We start from the raw sequence: 17630 nt of genomic DNA, 5'->3' as shown, positions 1-17630 counted from the left end.
ACGATCCGTCAGGACACTTGCTCTTCACATATGGCAGGGGTACAACAAAGAGGAACGCGCCACCTTCAGCCTAGGTCAGTTGTTTTTTCTGCGAAGCTCATCATCTCCGGCAAGGTCTTCGTACAAGTACCTCTCGAGAGCCGCGAAGGTACCTACTGCCGCCTCCAGTTCCTTCAACCCCTTGCCGATGAAGGCAAACTCCGTGCAGAAGCGCAGGGATAGGGTGCGCAGAGAGCGACTGAAACGCAGCTGCTTCACCTCCGCTGGGGTTACATCAGTGCTGTCCAGGATGAGTGTCTCCAAAGAGGGAAGCCGTGCCAGGCACCCCACATGGTGCAGACGGTCGCAGTAGCTCAGATCCATCAGCTGCAGGCGCTGCATGTCAGGGGTGCACACGGCGCGCAGCCCATCATCGCCGAGGGAACCACTGCGCACGATGACGCATTCGAGTGTGTTAATGTGAGCGAGGCCGCTGAGGTCACTAAGATGCTCGCACATCTCCGCAATGAAGAGGCGGAGGGGAGGCGTACAGCGGGGCTGAGCCGTGGGTACGGGCGATCGTGTCGAGTGATTCAAGTGATGCGTGTCTGCGCCACCGAATAGGCCAACCTTGTTTACTCGAGTTTGGCTTAGGTTCAGCAGTTCAAGCCGCTGCTGGTGCGCCAGTCCATTTACGCTTGAGACGCAGAGGCAGAATGTAAAGTCGAGGTGATACAGGTGAGAGCGGAACTTCTGGTGAAGCGTTTCCACGATATCCTGGCGCGAATTTCTACCATGTCCCTTTGCTCGCCCAGCGCTGTTATCGTCGATGAGGATGAGCGACTCCAGAGCACCGAGCGCACGCTGCAGAGATTTCTGTGCGCTGTCTGGTAGCTCGGTTGCCTCGCTTACTCTCACTGCAGTGAAGAGCGCCACAATCGCACTCAGGTCATGCACGTATGCGTGGCCGTCCAGGCAACCGATACCAGCGTCGTCAACGTAAGTGAAGGGCAGCAGCAGCTGCTCCAGCTGTGTCACGTACCCCATCGGGTTCACATTATCAACGCTCAGTACACTGGTCAGGTCGAGTGCACGCAAGGCGCACGTCGGCGCTGGCTGAGACTGTTGCGTCACAGCAACAGCTTCCACTAGCAGTGCGTACTGGCCAAGTTCACGCAAAGCGGCATTGTCCAAGCTGCTCCCCGCGCCGCAGACCCAGGTGAGGTGACCGTGGTGAGTGAAAAGGGCGAGTGCGAGGCCGGTGGCGGACTGACACGCAGGCCGCCCACCATTTCGTAGGGAGAGGGAGAGAAGGAGGTCAACGACGGCGAGTGTCCCAGAAGGCTCACTTAGGGAGAACGCAGCAGCCCGACTGGCGGCGTGGTGGTAGAGTTCGTCCAGCATGTCCGATAAGGCATACAGCTCCCCACGTTGGTGGTGCAGCTGCGTGCACCCCGCCACGTCCAATGCCCACAATCCCTTGCAATCCACTGCAACTGCCTTGCCGTCACCGGCTATCGTCGGGGCCATCATGCTTCCGAGGACGCATGCGAGTAGGTGGGTGCCACAGACTCCAGTGTGACTCACATCGAGAGCTTTCATCTGGTGCCTTCCATAGATCCTTCCCATCTTGTAGAAGGTAGAGATGAGGTCCGCGGGAAGGACGCTGCGTCGGTGGCTTGTGTTGTTTCGGCTGTCGCTGTGCTCATCGTCACTGGCGCAGAAGGACGGAGTGACTTGCGGCAGACCGTGAAGGAGAATTTCCATAAAGGTCACACATATTACCCACATCAACAGAAGCAACTTTGCCACCCGCGGAACGTGCGCTGTCCGCTCTGCGAAGCGATGCTGCACAACCAAAATGAAGCGACGTGGCCACCAGCGATCTACGAAGACGTCGGTCACGTACTTGATGTGTAGCGATGGCGGTGGGAGGGTTCGTGGTTCCTCGAAACGACGACTGGCGTGAGCCCTTCGGTTTCTCTGCGTCAGGTTGGGGACTCGCGGGGTCGTCGTGGGAAGCTCGAGCCTTCGTACCGAGCGCTGCAACCACCACTGCGAGACGCCGCACAGTACCTTGTCAGTTGCTTCAGCAGTGCCTACAAACACTTGACGGTACCATACCCTGGAAAGAAGCTGTCGTGATGACACGTCGGCTGCAGGCCCTCGTCGCCGTTTTGCTCCGTATACCTGGCTTCGCAGTTCACTGAACAGCTGCACCACATATACTGATGTGGCTGTCTTGGGGTCGTTTGCGGCCTCATCGTCGGCCCCGCCGTCGTGGCCGTGCAATTTCGCCCCTGCACGGAAAACACTGTTCTCGGTGGACGGCATCCTTTCCTCCCCACAACCTCTGGTTATGCCGTTGTAGACTGCGGCATTGGGTGGGACTGACAGCACCGAGGCGGCGGAGCCGCCGCACGATGTGGTGGAGGGGAAGAGAAGCTGTGAGCTCGGTTCCACCGCCTCTCCTTCACCGTGCATGGGAGGAGCGCCTTTGCGCTCCGCTGCTCTGTCACTCGATGCTGTGTCTTGAGGCAATGTTGCGCCGGCGTCGGCCGCGCCGAGCTCGTGCACACCCGATACCAGCACAACTGTGAGCCCGCCAATATGCACACCGCAGCATCGAGCAGCGTCCACAGTGCCTGTCACGCCTCGTGCTGCTGAGCTGCTGCTGCTGCCGTTGAAAGAAGGCGATGCAGAACTCACTGACGAGGATGCGTGATCGACGTCTGCGAAGCCCTCCGCGACCCGCCTCAGCCACCGGAGTACCCTTGCAACCACTCTTCCTCGTGCAGTTTGCTGCGATGATGAAGCAGCATGTCCATTCGCACTCGCATCTGTGTCATGCGTCTTCAGAGCGACCTGCAGAACTCTCGGCTGTACGGTAGCGTTGGCCAAAGCGGCTCCAAATGTGTTCTCTACTCCATGGCTAGCAGCGCCATCCGCTTCTGCATTGGCGGGGCGGGTGCCAATCTGAGTAAAGGGGAGTACAGCCCACGCATGCCGCTGCTCTGCAACAACGCGCGCTGCAGGGCTGGCAGCGATCCACGCGAGTGGAAGCCTTTGCTGGCGCCGTACCACACTCGACCCGTTCCGATGTTCTGCAGCTGGCCAGTAGGGGGCAATACAGGCTAGTAGGTCGGCGTCAGAGGGGAACGGCGGGGGCAGTGAGGTCGACTCTACGCACATGAGGAAAGATGTGCTGCTTCCTTTTCGCTCGATGAGTTCCAGCGGCTTCCTCCACCTCGTTTTGTTGACGCAAGCGCAGCACCGATTCACTCGTTCCCATTAATGGTGAGTGAGGAGGGAGGGGGGGGGGAGGCAGCAGCGGCGGCGATGATCCCTGAATATGCCCGAGCTGCGTTCTGTGCTTCACCGATCCTCTTCTCTGTGTCTTCGCTTCTGCGACTTCACACCAGGACCTGCGTCTTTCCCTTGACTGTGCCAGTGTGAAGGGGACTAGATGGGTATCCGTGCTGTGCAGACAAAGGGCGAAAGGAAGTAGCCTTTGCCGTTTCCGTTCACGGAGCCCAGCACAACGATGCAAACACCACCACACACACACACACCGACACCACCACACACAGACATACACGATGGTATCCCATGAGGGAGCAACAGGGAGAAGAGGAGGGGCGCAAGAGATAAAGAGGGGGTGGGTGGCGGAGGAAGCGAGAATGAGCAGGAAAGGTGCAGGCCTGGATGTGTTCAAACGTCGCGCATCGGTAGAGATGTGCGAGCGGTGCCAGAGTACATTTCATCCCTGAGCCTGTGAAGGTGAGAGACTCGATATTGTTGTCGGCTAGATAAAACCACATTCAAATACACATCCTACTATGCACGCAAAGATGCAGCAGCTAACGCTTCCATTGATGGTGCTGTTCCACCTCCTCGTGCGCGTGAGGAATGCGACACCGGGCGGGCACGCTTTTCTTCGCTTCATGGCGGACATGGTGCCGCAGCATCTCTTCCTCGCGCGCGCGTGCTCTCCCTCCCTTTGAGCCTTTTTTTCTGTCGACCCACTACAAAGACAAACGAGGAACCGTACCCCATCCCCCCATCCCCTCCACACACACACACACACACACGCATGCATGCATATACACAGTTCCATCAGGACACGAAGAGAAGCCTTTGACTTCTCTTGTACCAACAACAGAGAAGCGAGAGGAAAAAATCGCACCACAGCAGACGCACGGAGAGAGAAGGGGGGAGAGTGGAGAGCGAGAAGATGCATACAGACACGCCCACATGCACTCATGCCCACACCGTACACGTACAGAAGAGGCGGAACAGAGGCGATAGGAGAAAACAAAAGGTGACGCGCGGCGCAGAGTTGTGGTCTTATGTGGGCCGTATCCGTCGCCTATGGGGACGCGGCAAATACAGTCATAGTGAACAAACTTCGTTGACCAGTAGCGAGCAGGCGACCAACAGGCGGTAACAGCAACTGTCAGTTCCCCCCCCTCTTCGCTTATGCACCTTGAAACTGCTTTGTGTCTCTCATGGCCTGCTTGGTCACTACGCGAAGGGCAGTGGCGGCTTGAGTCACTTCGCGGCGTATTTCTTCGGCGAAGTCCAGTATGCTGGCGGCCAGCTTCAATAGCGCATCGCTGCTGATTGCGCTGGGCGCCGCCGCAGCATGATCCGCATCGGCGCCGGTGCCGCGGGGAGTTCCGTACTGGTCGAGGAGAGCCTCGCGAAGTTGCTTATGAAGTTCTTCGGTAGACAACACGGTATTGACGGCGGCTCTAGACCACGGGGCGGTGGAGCTGCTAGCGCTGCTGATGCTTCCCGTACCATCACTGCTAGCTTGCTCACGCATCTTGTGATGACTGCGTTCACGCGCCTGGCGAATGTGGTGGTGTAGCATGTGAATGAGTTGGTGCAGGTCACTGTAGTAGGACATCATTCTCGTGGACAACGAGTCTCCAACATTGCATACCTGCTGACACGTGTGATCCACGACGCTTACGAGCCGGTCGCGCGCCGCGGCCAGGTCAGCCATCTCCGCACTTGTTTGCGCCTGTTGCTGAATCTCACGAAGCGTGCTGGAAGCTGTGCGCTTTCGCTCCTCTGACTCGGACACGCGCTGAGCCGACGCACTGTCGTAGAGGTTCTCTGCCAGTCGAAGGACTTCGCTGAGGGTTTGATGGGCGCCACGCACAAGCTCGTCGTACAGCCGAAAGAGCTGCAGGCTTTTTTGGCTACTGACATGGAGGCGCACCTCGCGGCGCAGGCGATGGTGCTCCGCATGAATATCGTCCACGCGAGCTTCTTGCCGCGCCCACTCCGAAAACAGCTCACCAGGATTTGGCATAGATGCGACGGTGCAGCGACTTGTCAGCCGACTTACTGAGCTACTCCCCTGGTCGCCTACATCTCTTTCACGAGTTCGCGTGCGAGTAGCAAACCGATTCTCATCAGTGGCACGGCGCCGCGCTTGAGAGTGCTGCTGCTGCTGCTGCTGCTGCTGCATGACGCGGAGTCGGTCCTGCAACTTCGAACGCCAAATCTTGTTGAGTTGAATTAAAAAAGGAGAAAAGTGCGACATGGCGGGAAGTTTTGGGTAGTACTTGTTCTTGAATGTCTGCGCCTCCATGAAGACTGCGTAGGGGATCCAGTAATGATGCTCCGGCTGGCGGCACTCAAGTACGTCGCGCGCAGATGGCAACTGCTCGCTTAGCTGTGCGGCTTCCTCCAGCTCTAGCAGCTTTATTCGTTTCAGCCGAGTGAAGTTGTTCTCTGCGGCGATGATAGAGATCATCTCCTGAGCCCACCGACCGTTCAGCCACACATTCTTGGAAAGTGAAGCCGCGACGCCGGCGTAGACCCCATCCTCGACGCCCGTGTCACCCGCAGATATGCCGGAGACGTTTGCGTCCTGATAGCAACCAGAGGAGTGGCTCGACGGCCCGGGCTTGTCGAAGCTGATGTCGTCCCCCGCGGCTACAGCTGTAGCACGATGCCGCGCTGGAGAGCGCTGCTGCTGCCTGGGAGAAGTTCCTCGGCTGCCCGTGCGCCAATTGGGTGACGGCGAGGACGTCCCTCGTCCTCGGTGACTTGTGTCGAAGTACCGAGTCGGGTAGCCGAGGAAGACAAACTCGCTGCTCAGTTCATTCCATCTTAGGTAGTCTGACATGGTGGGCACCTCGCTCATCAGTCTCAGCAAACGCGCCATACTGAGGCGCACGGCTTCCACCTCCTCGCGCAGGGCTTCGTTTTCAGCAAGGAGCTCCTTGGCCTTGATCGTCTCGGAGGAGATTCGTCGTCGGCCGCTGAGCTCCAGTTCTAGTAGTTTTGCCTGCTGCTGGCAGCGGTCTTTCTCCATATCCTCCAGACGCGACTGCGACTTGGCCACCTGCTTCTCCATGGTGCGGAAGGTCCGCTGCAGCTCATTGAGTTTGGTCTCGTAGGTGCTCCGACACTCCGCAAGCGCTGCGGTGTGCCGCTTCTTTTCTTCTTGAAGTACCTTGTCACTCGCACGAAGTTGTCGCAGTAGATCGTCCGACATGCGCTGTTGCTGTGCTAGCTGTTGCTCAGTTGTCTGCAAAGAGTCACGGACAGCACGCACCTCCTCCTCGGCAGTGCGACGGGAGTGGTGGGCACGGTTCTGCTCTTCTGAGAGCTCAGTCATCATGGCTTCCACACGCAGCAGTAGCTTTTCCTCTCGCGCTTGGTACTCTTTCGGTATCCGCGCCGCCTCCGCACGCAGACCTGTCAGTTCCTCTTTTAGGTGGGAGATGATGTGGTCCCGCACAACGAGCTGTTCCCCTGCGTTCTGAAATGTGTGATGAATCTGATGGATCTTCTCGTCGAACTCCTTCTCCTTGGTCTGCATACGCTCCAGAAGTGCGTCGGTGCTCACGCTAGGATCGCCTTCAATGTCTACAATGAACTTCGAGACGCGATTCTTTTGGTGATGAGATGTAGATCTGTCCAAGGTCGAAGCCACATTGGTCGCAGTGCTGCGCGCTGCCGGGGCATTTTCGCCGTACTGCTGAGCGAGAGACTGTCCCGAGTTCACCGATGACGATGTGGTTTGTTGATTGCGTCGTGAAACCCCTTGCCCTGTATGCATGCCATCATCTTTCTCTTCGATGAGAACGTCTGTTGCAGAGGCCAGCGAGGGAGATGAACGGTGATGGCGGGAGCCGGTGCACCGCTTGTAAAGGATTTCCTTCGAGGGAACCCGCGCACGGGAGGCGCTGAGAGAGATCAATGGTATGCGTAGCCCGGACGAAGACGAGGTAGAGATGCTGCTACCGTCGCTACCTCTCTGCGGAGCACTTTCGTGGTCCGCAGTGTGGACGTCTGTGGTTGCAGGGGGCTGAAAAATGTCGTCCAAGTCCCACCTTCGCTGCTGCCACTGGTCCAACTGTCTCCCTCTTACATTCGTGACTGGGCTAACCTCTGGTGCAGTCGGCAGAGCAACCCGCAGCGGGGCGTCGATAGAATCGACATCGGCCATTGAGGTGTTCATTGTGAGTAGAGAAGAGAGAGAGAGAGCAGACGAAGCGAGTTGGCGCAACTGATTTGAAGGTACACTACCTGCTTTACAAAGCCAAGGAGTGCAAAGAAGACGAATGATGGTAGTCGTATGACGTCGCCACTTTGTGTACTTGAAACGCAAGGACGTGCACGCGCGTGTGTGCTAGGGAGGGGGAGGCGGAGGCGCAATGCACCTTGACTGAAACAAATAACAGAAAAAGGAAAAAAGGACGACCAGGCGCACAGACACGGACGTGTGAGATGGTTCAAGTGATGCGCTCGTGCAGTGAAGACCGTATTGGCAGTGCGGCCTTGCGGAGGGTGGGGTGTAGTGTAGAGAGTGCTGGTAACACACGAGGGAGGTGGCTGCCTGCAGCGCGCAGAGATGCGTAATCCTCCTTGTAGTCCTCTACCGTGACTTTCGCTCGACGAAGCAGTGAGTGTCACTGCAGCAGTCACAACACACCCGCGGACACACAAACACAAAGGAGAGGGATATGCTGACGCAATGTGCACCCGGCAACTTCGTTCGAGTTCTATCAAGTATATGCATGTGTTTATGCTTGTCTATCTATGTACTTGGTGTGAGTCCTTCGAGCGTCACGTGTGGCGCCCCCAAAATGACGAAGTCACTCAAACGTGTGTGAAGGCGCGTCTATAGGTCGGTGAGCTGAACACGTTCCGCATTTGTGTAGTGTGGGAGGGGGGGAGAGAAGGAGAAGCATGGAGGAGGGACAGAGAGGTGGACACTCAAGTGGTACTCCGCACAAATAACGCCCCTGAGTATCTGTCGTCGCGGACGGACTGAGTTCGCGATAAGCTAGCAACTGTGGTTCTCTTTTACGCTTGCCGATTATAGTGATGCGAAGCAAAGGGGGCTCGACGAGGAGGATGAACGGTGAGGCGAGCCTTTTTGGGGGAGGCCATAGGCAGACACAGCTGTGCAAGGAGTAGCAAACGAGCCATCAACCAACTAGCAAAGGAGCCCTCCTCCTCCTCCCTCCAACAACAACAAAAACAAAAAGACTCTAACGAAAACAGCGAAAGTCATTACAGAGAAGAAAACAAAAAAAAAAACACAAAACGCGCACTCGACGCGGTGTTGGCTCGCAGGGGGTGGCGGCATGTCATCGAGAGGGGAAGGGGGGTGGCAGCACCGAGATACGTTAGCTGGAGGGGGAGTCCAGGTCTTCCAGTCCCGTCGATGAGGGCTCGCTCTCCGTGGGGCTCGTAGGCGTGCTCATTTCAGAGGACTGTTTTGAGTCCTGCTCCTTCTTTGCCTTTAAGCGCATCAGTATTTTGGCGACCTCTTCACAGCGTCTCGCAGTGATCCCATCCGGCATCGGCTGCTCCGCCGGGGTCGAGCTCCAAACACTCGCCGAGTTCTGTCGACCGCCGCCGTGGCTACGCGGCGTGGAGATGGTGGATGATGGCATCTGGGCTACAGCAGGTGAGGTGGCGGGTCGATTCCCGTTGAATGTCGCTGCCTCTGCCATGGGTGGTGCCGGTTTTGGTGAGGTGTACGGAAGATTCAGCGCGCTCGACTCCGGCGCATCAGCGTTCACCAGGGGAAGGGGCGCGGGTGCTGCTTCCTCGTGAGGGCTACAGCATGGTGAAGCGCTGTGCCCTGCGCGCGTGGGTGGTTCCCGTGGGTGCAACGGAGCCGCCTGCAGCGCCTCAGCGGGAAGCGAGACGGCACTGCCCAGTTGTCCAGGTGTATCGTTGCAGATCTCACCAGGAAGGCCCAAAGCTACAGAGGGCTCTTCTAGCACGTGCTGAGGGCTTCCGGGGGCCGCTGTGGAAGTGATGCTTGGCAGCCGACTGGTAGGGGTCGATGACGTGGTCTTCGCACCGACCTTCCCGTCAGATCGCAGCAGATCGTCGACGTGGAGGTCCACCTCCGAGTGGGCCCGTGATATCTGTGCCTTTTTGGGCGCCGGCGAGGTCTGCTCCTCCAGTGGGGACAGCCCTGCAGTCGACGGCGAATCGAAGTCGACAGTATCGACCGGGGTAACAGGATTCGTATGCGTTGCAGTCGGCACAGGTCGCGCTGATGGAGAGTGGCGCCGCGGCTCCACAAGCGCGGGCGTTGCTTCTAGCAAAGGGCAATCAACCGACAACCTCGCCGTGGGAGGTCGACTACCGCTGCGGATGCGCTGGCTAACTCCGGCGGTGGCATCTCCTGCAGCCGCTGGCCCAGGGGCAAAGGTGCCCAAAAGAGGCTGGGCTGCTGTTAATGGGGACGAGCCTGTGGAGCGCTGCAGGCGCGGAGGGGCAACCGCACCTTCTACTGCCGTCAGGCTGGGATGGCCATCAGATGCTGACGGCCGGCGTGGTTGGTGTGGCAGCCGGAGCGGTGCACCTGCGAAGCTTCCGCACAGGGATAGCGGGGAGTGTGGGACGTTCTCGGTAGAGACTGCAGCGCCGCTAGTGTCCTCCATCGTTTGCGAGTAACTGGTGCCTGACAGAGACGCTTCTGTTGGTGACGTGAGCACCAATGCATCCTCTTCCTGAGCTCTTTTGGTTTGCACCTGCGAAGGTGACGGCCGAACTGGCGGCGGGAGCGGCGGTGGCGGTGCCAGGAAACTCAAGGATGGCTCGTCATCTTCGTCGACAACGCGGCGATTGCGAGACGAGCTCGGCTTCGTTGCTTTTGCGTCCTTCAACGGCACAAGGCTGACATCCGGGACAGACGGGGCCGCAGTATGGTCCCTTTTTAACGGCGACTCGGCGCGCAGCGAGGGACGTGTTGCTGCTGTGCCAGCAGACGGCACTCGCTCTTCTACGTCGGCTTCTTCTTCCTCGTCAATCAAGGTGGTCTCCGGAGAGACGGACGACACCGACGCCAGTGCCACCGGTGCTGCAGAGACCCTGCGAGATGGCATGACAAAGTCCTCGTTGAGGAGATCCACTTCAACGCAAAATTGCTGCTGCTCCTGCAAGGAGGTGGAGGTTGCTTCGCTGGCCACTTCCTGCACTTCACCACGAGGCGGCTCCCGAAAGAAGAGGGTGGCTTCATCGTCGTTGCTTCTGTTGCTCGCGCCACGGCGATGCTGGTCTGTGTGCCGCGGCGGCGCAACAGTCTCTTCTTCAGCTCTTGCTTCGAAGCCGCGGCGCGTCCCGGAGCGCGAGTCTGGATGCGGTGTAGAGGATGGACGCGCGGTGGTACTGCGGTTCTTCGGCCGCGAGCAGAGGTGCCCCAATTGCTTGTTTTCGTCGCATACAACGCGAGGCGGCGGTTCGTCTGTAAACGACTGAGAAGACCGCCGTTGCTCGATGGGAGATGCGATAAGGACCTCATCGACGTGCGTCCCAGCCCACACCGCAGGCAGCCGGTCGGGGGTAGGGGAGCGGAGACGCGACGACGAAGGTGGCGTGTTCGTCAATGTCGCAGGTATTGGTGTGTGCTGCTGCTGCATCTGTAGTAGTGTGGGGGCATTACGGCGTGCGACGGTGGCATCCTTTTCCTGGTCAGTCATAACGATGCCAGAGACAAAGGGAGCAGTACTCGAGCTTACAACGACGATGTGATCCACCGGCAAACCACCGGTGACGGTGAGCGTCGATGGCGGCAGCGGTGCCTGTTGCACCGTCGTCGTTTGCAACTGAGGCACCTGCTGCGGTATGGAGGGGAGTGGGACGAGGGTGATGGAGTGCGTTTCTGAGTCGATGCCAGCGCCAGTGCTGCAGATCGGCATCGAGTCTGTCCTTAGGACAGTGTGCGATGACGCTCGAATCGAGCTCGAATGCTTCTCGGAAGGTCCCAGAGCTTCTTCCTCGTTCTCTTCTTTGCCTTCCGACTGCGGCTGCGACGGCGTGTTGGATAGGCGTAGTGGTCGCGAGACCGACGGGAGCGGGGTGGGGGGCGCTGGTGCCGCTTTGACCGCTGTGGGCTGAGATGTCGAGGCGGTGCTAGGGGCCTCGCTGCTGTTCGTGAACAGCGTGCTGCAAAACGACTTCCCGTCAGGCGCGAGCGGGGCTGCTGGGGGCGACGCTGCGAACGCTGGAGCTGCACGCCGGATCTCTGAGGTTGGCGGCATTCGGTTCTGCGACACGGATGCCACTGAATCAGGCGCCGGCCGCCGGCGCACATCGCTGTGGACCATGCCACTGCTGCCGTCGCGGAGGCTTTGGCTGCCCATCCGCGTGGGGTGCAGAGAGGAAAACACCACCTCCACCTCCGCCTCATCACCGTTAGTCAGCTCGTCTTCGAAGGCGTCGGGGACCTCACACACCTCTGCCCCTGCTGGTGACGGTCGCTCTCTCGCACGGAGCGGCAGACCCAGCATGATGGGTGCGCGACTGGGGGGGCGCTTCTCTGAGGCATCTAGCGAGGCGAACTCAGGGGCCGAATCCGACCCTATGATCAAGGCCTGCTCCACAGCACGCAGAACGCGAGCTTTCTTCTCTTGCACACGGCGCTTTGCCTCACTCGCTGCATTGGGGGCCAGTAGCTCGCTGACCCGCTTCGGCGTAGCGGCGTCGTCGGCAGTGACGTAGAGTCCTTCGGCTGGGTTGCGGCCACTAGCAATGGTCTGGAGGATTTGGTACCCATTGCGGTCCCCGATGTTCATCGTGCGCAGGCTTGAAAGAAAGCGCGCCACCGCATGAAAGTCGCGCATCACCTGCCGGGCGAACTGCGCAGATTTCTTCAGTGTTGTCGAGTCCGTTGGCGCTGAGCTCGGAAAGGGCCGCAGCGGGCTTGCCGCTGCCGCGGCGGCACGGTGCACAACAGCACGCTCCTCTGCGACACGCGAGGACAGATACACATCTTCCGCATCCTCGCGGGAGGTGCGCACCATCTCGGAGACGAGCTGTGCATCCTCTTTCACTTCACGTAGTTGCTGGTACCACACCTCTCCTACCGTCTGCAAGGTGCTCTTCTCTTGTCGCAGCTGCTCGTATGCTTCACGCGCACGCTCTACCTCCTCGCTGCGCTGACGGAGGTGTCGTTGCAGCTCGCTGCAGGTGTTTTCCATGTGCTGCAGCCGCATCGAGGTGTGGCGTTCCCCCTCCGCATTTTTCAAAAGGAGCCCTTCTGCCTGTGCGACAAGCTGCGCCATCGTTCGCCGCGCTTCCAGCGGCCAGCGGCGCGTTTCTTCGTCGGGGGGAATGGTGAGGTGCGCTGCTGCGCTCGAGTGAGCGAGAGCGGCGTCACCGTTGTCCGAGTCTACGCCGGGTTCTTTGGCAGCGTGTACACGCGACGCCGGTAAGAGCGCTGCCGCTGCCGCCCGCTCCATCTCAGCGAGGCGCTCGTCGAGGAATTGTATCTGCTCCACCGCCGTATCCAACTCATTCGCCAGTTGGCTTGCCCGCTCCTCTGCCTCCCGCTGCGCCAGATGCGCCATACCTACCTCTGCTATGGCCGCCTCAACTTCTGCCTCCTTCACCACCAGCCCTTGATGCACACTCTCCTGCGCTACACGCTCAGCAGTGGCCGTGCGAGTGAGGTGTCCATTCAGCACTACGTGGAGTCGCCGGATTTCATCCTCGTACACAGCCACCTCCCGCTCCTTGGCGCGAAGTGCTGCCTGCACCCCGAGGGAGGTGGCACTGTCCTGGTGCTGTTGCTCCACAATCTGCTGAAGTCGACCCACCTCGATGTTGCACTCCTCCACAAGCATTTCCAGCTGCTCGACGCTTCCCTGAAGCATCTTGCGATCACTGATGGCTTTCACCAGATGTCGCGCAAGGGCTTCTGCCTTGGCCTGTGCTTCATCGTATTTCTGCTGCAGTTGCACCGCAGCCACCTCGTTGCTGTGCTGCACTCCCCTAGTGGCTGCGTTGACGTTTCCGCCGCGCAGGATCGACGAGTCCACTGTTGGGTTCAAGTACGAGTGTTGTGCTGTCGGGTCTTTGTAGTGGGGCGGCAGCGTCGTCATTGGGGGCTGAGTCGAAAAAATCTGTGTCTGGTTTCGCTCAGAGAGGCAGTTGGCCGAGAGAGGGTAAGGGAGTGCCTTCTCGCCGCGCCGACCGCCTGCGAGGTTGGCACCCATCGCGGGCGACATACCCTGTTGTATAGACGACGGGCAGCTAGTGGCTGGCAGCGCGGCACCGGCGTTGCTCCCTGGTGCGCCGCGGGTGCTCTCCTGCAGCAGTGACAGCAGTGCCTCCTTCTCAGGGCCCATGTCAAAGTAGTCGTTGGCCGAAGCTGCAGCGGCGGTGTGCGGCGCTCCAGTGGCTGCCTTGTTAGTCATGTCCAAGTTCGCAGGGAGTGAGATGTCACCGTTTCCCCTGGCTGAGTCGAGATTGCTGCTTTTCAGAGTGGCCGAGGTGGCTTGCTGGTGTTTTGCGTACAGTGCCGAAAGGGGAGGTGTTGACGTGTCACCTCTGTGCCCAGGGGCGTCACGGCAGTTCCTGGCTGATGTGCTATTGAGGCTGGTCTCTGGTGGGGGTGAGAGCGAGGGGGACTGCGGGTGTTGCAGCTCGTACGGATGCAGGGCTGTCTTGTTGGGCTTTGGTTTGGCTGGCGCCGGCGGAGGGGTGTCCATTACAGTAGGTGCTGAGGAGGTAAAAAGGTCAGGGGTAGGAATGACCGTCGAACGCCGTTGCAATCGTGGCTCCGCCGTGCCAGCGACTTCAAACAGTGAGGTTCGAACGCCCTTCACTCCACTGCAGGATGGCGACGCACGCTGCCGGCTGTAGCTTGCGTAGTTTCTGTGTGTCGGAGATGAACTGCCAACCTCTCTGACGGGCTTCGCGAAGTAGTTGCGCAGGCACCGTTCTTCTGCACTGCGCAGGCTCGGTGTCAATGACGCCGTCTCCCATCTATCTGGAAGCGACTCATCCTCATTCCTGCCTTCGCCGTAGCGGGCTGGTGAGAAGAGGGTCACACTAGGGGCCGGCGGTGGAGGTGGTGGTGGCAAGCTCCGAGGTGCCCGGCCCGCGACCCTGACACCTTTTTTAGTGGCAGTCTCGCGATAAGGAACAGAGAGTAGCGGGGTGACGGCTGCCGGAGGGGCGCGCCGATTCGCCAACGTTGCGGCTCCACTCCGATCGTATCCGCTACCCGGGCGGTTATCACTGAGTGGCCTAACTGCGCCGCTGCCGCTCAACCGACGCCTCCATCGCGCAATGTCACGTTCCGATGGTGTGGTGGGTAAAGTCGAGTCCCCAACCGGATCTGTGCGTGCTGCTGGCGGTGACGGTGGTGGTGGAGGTGGGGGTGGAGGCGGCGAGTCTGTGTGGAGAAGGCTAGGCGGCCAGCGGTACGTATCTGCCATGCTGGGCGGCATGTCGCGCGAGGGAGCAGCTCGACGGTGCGTGCGCGGAGGCGGAGCCGGAGGGTTGTCCGTGACTTCATCTGGAGAGACCAACGGCAACGCGGATGAGCGTGAGGACAGCGGCGGCCGCGGCGGCGACAGGCTTGTATGCGCTCTGAGTGTCCACGAGTACCGCACGGCAGAAGGTGAAGCCGTAGCCTGTGTTGCGTCCGATGCTGGAGGAGGTGGAGGGGGAGGGATGCCGTGGTAGGGACGGGCATCACTGCGCCAGTATCGATCTGCCGAGGGGATGCTGTGGCTCGCGCCACGGCTGTGACTGCGCTCTGGAGGAGGCGGCGGCGGCGGCGGTGGCGACAGGGGTGTGGGTGCAGCAGGCGGAAAGAGAGCTGCGGCCGCGGAGTTTGATCCTGACTTGCGTTCTGCAGTACCCCTCTCACCATGCCGCCACGCACTGGTTATCGGTAGAGAGGACGACATTACTGGCGCAGACGTGGGGGGCTGGATTCTGCGATTCATGGCCGCTACAGCTGCACTGCTTCCCTCTTCTCTAGGTCGACTAGAGGTACTATACAGCATTTCTCGCGGCGGGGGAGGCGATTGTGTGGCGAACACCATTGGCAGCGGGTACGTCGGTGGGCGATAGCTACTACTGAGTGCAGTGCGCGGCCGGTCCGCCGAAGGGTTGCGCGGATTCGACAGCGACTCGCTACGCAACCACAGTGGCGCGGCTGCACTGCCGGTGGAGGACTCGCGTACGGCGCTGTTGGGGTCACGAAAGGACTGTACCTCGCCTGTCAGCAAGTCTTCGAGGGGTTCCCCTCCGTGATTGGGCGAGAAACGCCCCCCCTGCAGAGCTGCAGAACCGCTAACGCTCCCGGCGCTGCCTCCAGCGAACGACTCGACAGATGACACGGCACCCGTGTTGTGCTCTTCCAATTGCTGAAGAATGTGTTGATGCTGCTCTTCTTCCCTGAGTGCCTCCTCGCACAGGCGCTTGAGCTGACGCTGCCGCTCTTCCAGCTCAAGCAAGCGGGCGCGCTGCTCCCCAGAAACAGCCTGCGCTGGAGGCGATTCCATCAGCTGCTTCGGCGAGAAAATGTGAAACACGCGGCTTTATCGAGGAAACAGCAGAAGGTTCACGCCGAGAAAGAGAAGTTTTCTCTTTTCAGCAGGCTGCGCGGCGGCAGGATCGCACTTATGTGCGTGTGTGTGTGTATGTGGAATGCCAAGAGCACGGAGTTGGGGCTTCCTCAGAGGAAGAACGAAAAACCAGTGAGTGCCTTTGTGCGTGCGTGGGCGTGAGGCGTAGGTCACAGTCGCTCGTCTTTGTGTGCTGACTACCCATGCATATATATATATATATATATATACACACACACACTCACGCAGGCGTGGAAAGACAGAGATGCCAGCGACTCTTTTTATCGTGTCCGCTGTGGATGGTGCGGTGAGTCAACGCTGCACGCGCGTACACACACCCACACCCACACCCCCACACACACATACAAAGAAAGTGCTCCCGTGTGGAAACACAACGTGGTCACAGCAAAGGTAGAGATAAGGAAAGGGAGGAGAGTTGGAGAGGCAGTCTGGCGGTGGAGAGATGGAGGAAAAAAGGTGCCGTTATTGGAAAATATTGGAGGGCCGAGAGAAGCGGCGTGGGAAAAGCGGAAGTCCTGCCGTAGAGCGATGCGCAGAATATGGCAGGGGCGGCGAGGCTGACAGGATAGCCAGTGGGGCCTCGGCAGAGCTTCAATCATTTTAGAAGGCCGTTCTCAAAAGGAGACGAGGGTGGAGCGGCTTGTAACGGGGAAGCATTCAAGGATCCTCATGTCTTCATTCGTGTTCCGGCTCGGATTCTGCTGATGGTTGCATCACTGGTCCACGCACGCAGGAGCACAGATTGCCACCCCACAAAAAAATGTGAAGAGTGATCTTTCTCCATGAGCGAAGGAAGCAGGAATGAAGGACGAGGAGGGAGAAGACGGCAGTAAAGGGCAGTGCCGGATCCACAAACATCTTTCTCCTGACCGAATTGCGTTCGTGGCACAGTGTCTTCTGCCCCCCCCCCCACTCCCCCTTCCCACAAAGACTGAGACGACTATAGAAAAGAGTTATATACAGCAAACCCATTTAGCAAGACAGTCAAGACGATATAGGGAGAAACATGCCCCTACCTGCCTGTATGTTAGGCTTTATCGAGGACAGTTACGTGAGCAAACCAAAGGAAAAAAAGGAAAAGAGAGATGTTGAACAGAGGCCTCATAGAAGGATCGGGGAGAGGGAGACGGCGGTGGAGGGCGGGAAAGAGAGGGAGCGGAAAGGGCTCACACGATCAAGGACGATAGTAACGTAATAGATGCAGGTCGAAGTGAGCATGAGAGGAAAAAAAATAAAAGCCCAAAAGTGAACCGCGCATCATCCAGACCTTACAAAGTGGGGAGGGGGCTGAACAGGGGCGGTAAAGGAGGGGAATGTTGCTGCAGCCTGAAAGTACGTTTCAACATGCAGGTGAGGCAACAGAGGTAGGCGTTTGGCATCCGCGTTAAACACAGGAAGGCCCCTCAAAAGCTAACGAGCAACGATCAACACCACCACCACCCTACCCCAACGCCCATACACGGCTACCGAGAGGCGCTCCCACGTTTATGTTCACCTGCAGTACCAGAAGCAGAGGAGGGCGAGAGAGTGACGAGGTGGGCGGTAGTGCGGAGGAAGCGATAGGTCGAAACGGAATAAGTAAGTACTCCCCACCCCCCTCCCCCCAAAAAGAAAAAAACAGAAGTGAAGAGGAAAACCTGTCAAAAGAGAAACAAAGGAGCCTGGCGGAGTGCTCTGACATGCATCACAGATCTCTGGTACATGTGCGTGCTCTCATGCTTCCTTTTGTGCAGGAGAAGGAGGGAGGCCTGGGGGAGGGGAGGCGGCGAAGCG

General features: G+C 59.1%; 3 protein-coding genes across 3 annotated transcripts; all 3 read right to left on the bottom strand.

Moving 5' to 3' along the window:
- Nucleotides 1-75: 75 nt before the first annotated feature.
- Nucleotides 76-3171, bottom strand: LBRM_20_0570 (hypothetical protein, unknown function; the record flags this gene model as incomplete). Its single annotated transcript, XM_001564294.2, has 1 exon — nt 76-3171. One exon carries the CDS (start codon nt 3169-3171, stop codon nt 76-78), a length of 3096 nt encoding a protein of 1031 aa, XP_001564344.2.
- Nucleotides 3172-4456: 1285 nt separating this feature from the next.
- Nucleotides 4457-6823, bottom strand: LBRM_20_0560 (conserved hypothetical protein; the record flags this gene model as incomplete). Its single annotated transcript, XM_001564293.1, has 1 exon — nt 4457-6823. The coding sequence occupies one exon, from the start codon at nt 6821-6823 to the stop codon at nt 4457-4459; it is 2367 nt and encodes a 788-aa protein (XP_001564343.1).
- A 1816-nt stretch (nt 6824-8639) lies between these two features.
- On the bottom strand, nt 8640-15773 carry LBRM_20_0550 (conserved hypothetical protein; the record flags this gene model as incomplete). The annotated part of the gene is made up of 1 exon (XM_001564292.2): nt 8640-15773. The coding sequence occupies one exon, from the start codon at nt 15771-15773 to the stop codon at nt 8640-8642; it is 7134 nt and encodes a 2377-aa protein (XP_001564342.2).
- Nucleotides 15774-17630: the final 1857 nt, after the last annotated feature.

Source organism: Leishmania braziliensis (genome assembly GCF_000002845.2).
Source record: "Leishmania braziliensis MHOM/BR/75/M2904 contig, possible fusion of chromosomes 20 and 34".
NCBI lineage: Eukaryota > Euglenozoa > Kinetoplastea > Trypanosomatida > Trypanosomatidae > Leishmania > Leishmania braziliensis.
This window is presented reverse-complemented; position numbering and strand designations above follow the sequence as displayed.